The sequence below is a fragment of the Falco rusticolus genome, chromosome 4 (assembly GCF_015220075.1).
Source record: "Falco rusticolus isolate bFalRus1 chromosome 4, bFalRus1.pri, whole genome shotgun sequence".
In the NCBI taxonomy this organism is placed as follows: domain Eukaryota; kingdom Metazoa; phylum Chordata; class Aves; order Falconiformes; family Falconidae; genus Falco; species Falco rusticolus.
The window spans coordinates 45,948,630-45,954,725 of NC_051190.1; the positions used below are offsets into that span (position 1 = coordinate 45,948,630).

The 6,096-nt window shown below is 66.5% G+C and overlaps 1 protein-coding gene across 2 annotated transcripts; it reads left to right on the plus strand.

Moving 5' to 3' along the window:
- The first annotated feature begins 203 nt into the window (after positions 1-203).
- On the plus strand, positions 204-5,032 carry PLPP2 (phospholipid phosphatase 2). 2 transcript variants are annotated; one of them, XM_037384576.1, is made up of 6 exons: positions 204-355; positions 2,500-2,651; positions 2,970-3,247; positions 3,429-3,486; positions 3,647-3,823; positions 3,928-5,032. In XM_037384576.1, the coding sequence occupies exons 1-6, from the start codon at positions 304-306 to the stop codon at positions 4,063-4,065; spliced, it is 855 nt and encodes a 284-aa protein (XP_037240473.1). In that variant the 5' UTR covers positions 204-303; the 3' UTR covers positions 4,066-5,032. The 2 variants fall into 2 exon arrangements, with proteins under 2 accessions (XP_037240473.1, XP_037240474.1); XM_037384577.1 differs by having other exon boundaries at positions 3,891-4,056.
- Positions 5,033-6,096: the final 1,064 nt, after the last annotated feature.

The following is a 6,096-nucleotide window of genomic DNA, read 5'->3' on the forward strand; positions in this document are numbered from 1 at the left end:
AAGCCGGCGCGGGGAGCCCGGCCAGGCGGAGCGGGGATCCGGAGCAGGGCCCAGGGCAACGGCCGGGGCCGGGGGGGCTCCGGGGACCCGCTGCCCCCCGCCGCGCCCCACACCTGCCCCGGCCCCCGGCCCGCCCCCGGCCCGCTCCCGCCCCGCCCGCGGGCGGGGGCACCGGCTGCCGGAGCCGCCCCGTCCCGCCCCGCCCCGTCCCGTCCGCCCGGACTTTACCTCCCGGCCGGGCCCGCGCCGTTCCGGGCCATGTGAGCCGCGGGGCCGGGCCGCGGGGCCGCCACCGGCAGCGGGATGGAGCGCAGGAAGGTCTTCGTGGTGCTCGACGTGCTCTGCTTGGCGGTCGGTGAGGGCTCGGTACCGACGCGGCCGCGGAGCCTCCGGCCCGGGCGGCTCCGGAGCGGCCCCCGACCCCCGGTGGGGCTGTGCCGTGTGCCGGGGCCGGCTCCGCGGCAGGTACCGGGGCTCCGGGGTCCACCCGTTGCCGGTGCTGCGGGGCCGGCCCGAGAGGCACCTGCTCGCCCCTGCCCCGGGCCCCCGCGGGGACCCCACCGGGGCTGCTTCGCCCTCGGGGCCGGGCTCCCGCTCCGGAGCTACCAGGTCCTGTCGGGGGTCCCGGTTCCCCCGGAGGGGGGATGTGAGGCGTGGGGACGTGCGGGCGGGGGGGGGGGGGGGGGGGCTGTGCTGGGGTCGCGCCCGGCGCGTTGCCGAGCGGGAGCCGGGGGGCCTCGGGGCGGGTGCGTTGGCCTCCCCGGGGGGGGGGGGCGGGGACTGCCGTCGGTCCCGGGCCGGGCCCCCCCCCGCCGGTCGGGACTTTCCTTCTGCCGCCGCCCTGGCTGCCCCCCGCCCGCCCGAGAGGGTCCGGGGGGGGGCTCCGCGGCCTCGGGCGGGGGGGGGGGGGCCTTTCCCGTGCCCCCCCCCCGCCCCCGGGGCAGGGAGACGCCAGTTTCCAAAACTGACGCGGACAAGCACCTAATTAAGACGGACTAAAAATAAAGGCCTAGGTCGTAATTTGGGGCTGCACCTCCCGGCCGGGAGCTGCTGGCGTGGGCTCCGGGCACCGGTGGGCCGGGGCGGGCTCCCGGTGGGTTTGGGTCCCTCGTGGTCCGGTGCCTTTTATTTTTAGGGGGAGCTTTTTTGAAAGATGAAATTATCCCGGAAAAAAAAAAAAAAGGGTGTCTAATTTGAGCTGCAAATTAACGTTTTAGGTGCACAGGGAGGCGGCTGCAGACGCCCTGCGCCGGGCGACCGGGGGGGGTGGGGGGCGGCTGGGGAAGGGCGGGGGGCTTGTTCCCAGCCCCCCGGCAGCGCTTCTGGCTGCTGCTGCCTCCGCCCGGGGGGAGGGGGGGGGCAGGGGGGCAACACCCCCCCGTTTTATTATCGTCTTCCCCGCTCGCTCGGTGGGCGCAGGAGCGGCGGGACCCCCCGGCTGCGGCCCGGGGAGGGGGCGGGGGGGGACAAAGGTGCGTGTTCCCGGGAGACGGTGGAACTGGGAGGGGGGGGGGGGGCGGAAACCGCCGGGAAAGGCGGAACCGGGAGAGGAGCCCGGGCTTAAGGTGGACCGTGGGCCTTGGGAGCACCGCGCTTTCGGACTCCCCCTCCCGCCCCGCGGGGAGCACCCCGGGGCCGGTGCCCCCCGTCCTTCGGACTAGACCCTGCCCTGGCTTCTTCCTTGGGCAGGGGCTGGGCGGCTGCAGGGGCTGGGGGTCCTCTTTCAGCAGGGGGGCTCCATGGCTGCTGCACGGGGCAGAGACCCCCCACCAAAAAGCCCTTTTGGTCTCGGGGGTGATCCCATCCAGGGGTGAGCTCCGAGATGCTTGTGGCCAGAGCTGGGGTGGAAAAGCCTCTGGGGCTGGCCTGGACCAGGCAGCTGCAGCATCTCTCCAGAGCCCTGCCAGGAGCCAGGGGGGACAAGGGGCTGGCAGGCGCACCGGCTGCGGGAGGGTGAGGCTGGGGTCCACCTGGGCTGGATCGCCCACCAGCATCACCAGGCACTGCCTCTCCTGGAGCCAGTGTGAGGGTCCTGCTGGGACCTAGGGCCCTTCCCTGCTGTAAAACAGGTTTGTGAGATGCCCGTGCTCATTAATTTTAATGAGCTCCATCCTTCTAGCCCGAAAGACCCTGGGGAGTGTGAGGAGAGGGTGCAAGATCAGGCCCCAGGGCTGCTGTGCCTGGGGAGGAGTGGGGCAGCCGTGGGGGCTCGGCGGGTGCCCGGTCGGTCGCAGCCCTCTCGTGTGGTATCGGGGCGCCGCAGGCAGCTGTGAGCCCCGATAGGGCCCTATCAGCAGTGGGGCCAGTGCGCTGGCGGGTGCAAGTCCTCCTGCCCTGGGGGTGCAGGTGGCTCGGGGCTGCGTCCCCCGAGGGGGTCCCTCCCCAGCATCGGGAAGCAGAGACCCAAGGAGGAGGGATGGGGAGACTGCGCGGTGCTGGGTGCCTGTGTGGAGCCTGCGGGTGGGTGTCCCCAGTCCTCACCTTCTCTCTGCCTTGCAGCGTCTCTGCCCTTCGTCATCCTGACGCTGGTGAACTCCCCGTACAAGCGTGGCTTCTACTGCAACGATGATTCCATCCGCTACCCCTACAAGGCAGACACCATCACCCATGGCCTCATGGCTGGTGTCACCATCACCTGCACTGTTGTCATTGTAAGGAAGCGCCATCCCCTTCCCTCTGGGGCAGGGACATCCTGGCACATTGTACGCAGGGGTCCTGCCACAGCCCACCCCCAGGGTGCTGGCAGGGCAACAGGACCCTGGGGTCGAACCCTGCCCTGCTGGGAGTCAGGAGCTCCCTCTGGGGTGGTGAGACCCACATCCTATGGGGCTGGTTCCTTGCAGGGGGGTTGAGAGAAGCCCTATGAGCTCCTGTGGCTGGCAGGTGCCAGGGTCTCCTGTGCCACAGACCCCCGAGCATCCCGGTGCTGGGGAGCTGCTCAGTAGCCCCTCACCCTTTGGCGTTTGCAGATCTCATCGGGGGAGGCATACCTGGTCTACACAGAGCGCCTCTACTCCAAGTCAGAGTTCAACAACTACCTGGCCGCCCTCTACAAGGTGGTGGGGACCTTCCTCTTTGGGGGGGCCATCAGCCAGTCCCTGACTGACCTGGCCAAGTACATGATCGGCCGTCTCAGGCCAAACTTCCTGGCCGTCTGCAATCCTGACTGGTCCAAGGTGAACTGCTCCATCTACGTGCAGCTGGAGAATGTTTGCCAGGGGGAGAGCAGGAACGTCACCGAGTCCAGGTGAGCCGTGGGGCCCCAGGACACATCCCTTCTGGGCTCCTACGGTCTGTGGCAGCCCCAGAGGGATATTGATGCTCTCCTGCTGCAGGGTAGAGCCCACCGGGTACGTGGGGGCTTGCGGGGGGCCAGCTGGGCACTGGGGGCTCGCTGTCATGGCCTGACCTTCCCTTTTGCCCTGCAGACTGTCCTTCTATTCTGGGCACTCCTCCTTTGGGATGTACTGCATGATGTTCCTGGCGGTAAGTGCCATGCGGTGGGCACACCATGCTGTGGGAAGGCAGCGAGCCCACCCCCCCCCAGGTCCTGTCCCCTCAGGTGGACCAGTGCTCCGAGCACCCTTGTCTTCAGACTGGTTGGTGCCCCCTGCACTGGGTGATTGCTCCCCCCTTCCTTGCCCAGCTCTATGTGCAAGCCCGGCTGGTGGGGAAGTGGGCCCGGCTGCTGCGCCCCACCATCCAGTTCTTCCTCATCGCCTTTGCCATCTACGTGGGCTACACCAGGGTGTCCGACTACAAGCACCACTGGAGTGATGTGCTGGCGGGGCTGCTCCAAGGGGCTCTCATTGCCGTCCTCATCGTGAGTGCCCCATGCGTGACCTGATGCTGTGCCAGGTCGCTGCTGGCAGCAGCTCAGCCTGCCACAGGGGTCCCCAAACCGTCTTCCCTGTCGGTCTTTTCCAGGTCCGCTACGTCTCTGACTTCTTCAAGCACCGTCCCCCACGGCAGTGCGATGAAAAGGACCCAGAGCGCAAGCCCAGCCTGCCGCTCACCATGAGCGACCCCGACCGCAATCACTACAGCTACCGGGGTGCCCCGTGAGCCACACGTGGGCCACGCATACCGGACTGCAGACCTGCCCCTCGCTGCGCTCCGCACTGCTCCTGGCGCAGGGGACAAGGACCCTGGCTCTGTATTAACCGTTGGCTCCATGGCTCCGGTGCCTCTCGCTGCCGCAGGTACCTGCGGGATGATCCTGCCCATCTCTGCTCCCTCAGCACCGCAGCTCCTGGCTCCCTGTGCCTGCAGTACCTCTGTGCTTGCTGGTGCCCAGCGATCCCAGCACCCTGCCTGTGGGAAGGGGAGGTTCTTGGTCCCCTGTGGGTCTGAGTCATGCTCCAAGGCTGCTGTCCCAGCCCTCTGCGTGAAGGGAGGGTGGCACGTGGGGGTGGATTTATCGGGCTGGCAAACTGTGTCGAGCGAAGAGTAAACTCGTTGGGAAGCCTGAGGTTGCCTGTGCTGGGTGTGTGTTATCCCTGTCAAATTATCCAGCCTTATGAATACAAATCCTCACTAGCACAGGGGGAGGAGGACAGCTGCTGGGCTAGCAATACTCTTCTGGAAAGGATTAAAACGATCCAGAGTTCTTCTCTGTTCCCTGATTACCTTTAAAAGCAATCCTGGCTGCCAGGCTTTGCTCTGGTGGTGCCCGACGCCGCAGTGCTGGAAGCAAGGGCTTCTTGCACCCTGCCTGCTTTGCACCCGGCTTGGGGGATGCTCATGCCTTTGTCTCTCCTGCAGCTTCAGCTGATGCTTTAAGGGGGTGTGGGGTGTAGGGGGAAGGGGAGAAGCTTTCTGTGGTAAAGGAAAATAAATGGGGATGTGGAGCTGGACATGGGACTCCAGATGCCCTGGGAAACTGGGGAATGGGCCACGGAGCAGTCCCATTGCCGACGCGCAGCTAACTCCAGCGCTGGAGCACTGTGGGCCTCTTCTTAAACTACATGCATTTTCGTTATGATGTGTTTTTATAAAAATGTGTTTTTTAAATTAGATCATCCTTAAAGAATGTCTGTGTCAGGCCTGTTCTCTTACTCCGTGGATGCTCCTGGCCTCAGAGTGGATGGGCTTAAGTGTTTAGGGTTTCCTTTTCCAAGTAAAGGGGTCTGAAGTGCCTCGCTAGCTGGGAGGTTTGCTGGGGGGGTGGGGGAGCTGTTAGGGCGGCCGAGCCCCTCTCCCGTTTGCACTGGGAAAGCTGTGCTCGACCAGGGCTGCTCCCACTGCCTGTGAAGCCACCTTTGGGAGGGTTGTTCTTTGACTGGCCAGCCCTGTGAGAGGCGAGAAGAGCCGTGACTGGCGCAGGGCTCAGAGACCCGTTCCCAGCTGGGTCCCATCCTGGCACTGCCTTCGCCCTGACCCCAGCAGCCTCTTGCGTTCCCCAGCACCGTGGCTGGCCTCTGCGAGGGGGAAGGGAAGGCGGAGAGAAGCTCTCGGAAAAAATGACGTTTTGTGCCTGCAGCTCCCTTGGCTGCTCTGGCAGCCCGAGCCGAGGGAAGGCAGGGCAGTGCGAGTGCCTTGGCACAGCTGCCCGGCGTCCCTCTCGCTGCGGGCAGGGCTGTGTGGGGACAGGTGGCGGGGGGGCAGTGGCCATGGGGGGGGCACGGGGGGGGGCACCCTGGGGGTGCCCTGGAAGGGCCGGGCTCAAGGGTCAGCTGGGGCTGCGTTGGCTCCACTGTGTTGTTGCCTGTGGTGTCAGCAACAGCCCTGCCTGGTTCTAGGGTCTGGGTCAAGATGGGGACATCCCAGTTCTGCCAGTGGCGCTGAGGGCCACCACCACTGGCTCCTGCCTTAAGTTTGCTGTGGTGGGCAGAGCTGCCAGTGTGGCACCGAAAGTGCTGGCTGCACTTGGAGTCTTGGCTGCTTGTAAGCTCCCTCCACCTGGGCACGTCCTGGTTCTCCGGGACAGGAGCTCCCATGGTCACCCTGGTCCCTCGGGGCTGGGATGGCCAGTCCTGGGGTGGGCTCTGCCCCCAGACCCCCCCTGCCTGCCCTCGGTCAGCGCAGCCTGGTCTGTCTGGGCTGGCAGCAGCAGGCACCCTGCGTGCCCTGGGCTTGCTGCGTGGTGTCAATGTG

Bases quoted from the DNA above. Each gene is read 5' to 3' on its own strand.
- PLPP2 (XM_037384576.1), top strand. From the start codon at position 304: ATGGAGCGCAGGAAGGTCTTCGTGGTGCTCGACGTGCTCTGCTTGGCG. The intron at 2,652-2,969 runs GTAAGGAAGCGC...TGGCGTTTGCAG, and splicing joins TCACCTGCACTGTTGTCATT to ATCTCATCGGGGGAGGCATA. The intron at 3,487-3,646 runs GTAAGTGCCATG...TTCCTTGCCCAG, and splicing joins ACTGCATGATGTTCCTGGCG to CTCTATGTGCAAGCCCGGCT.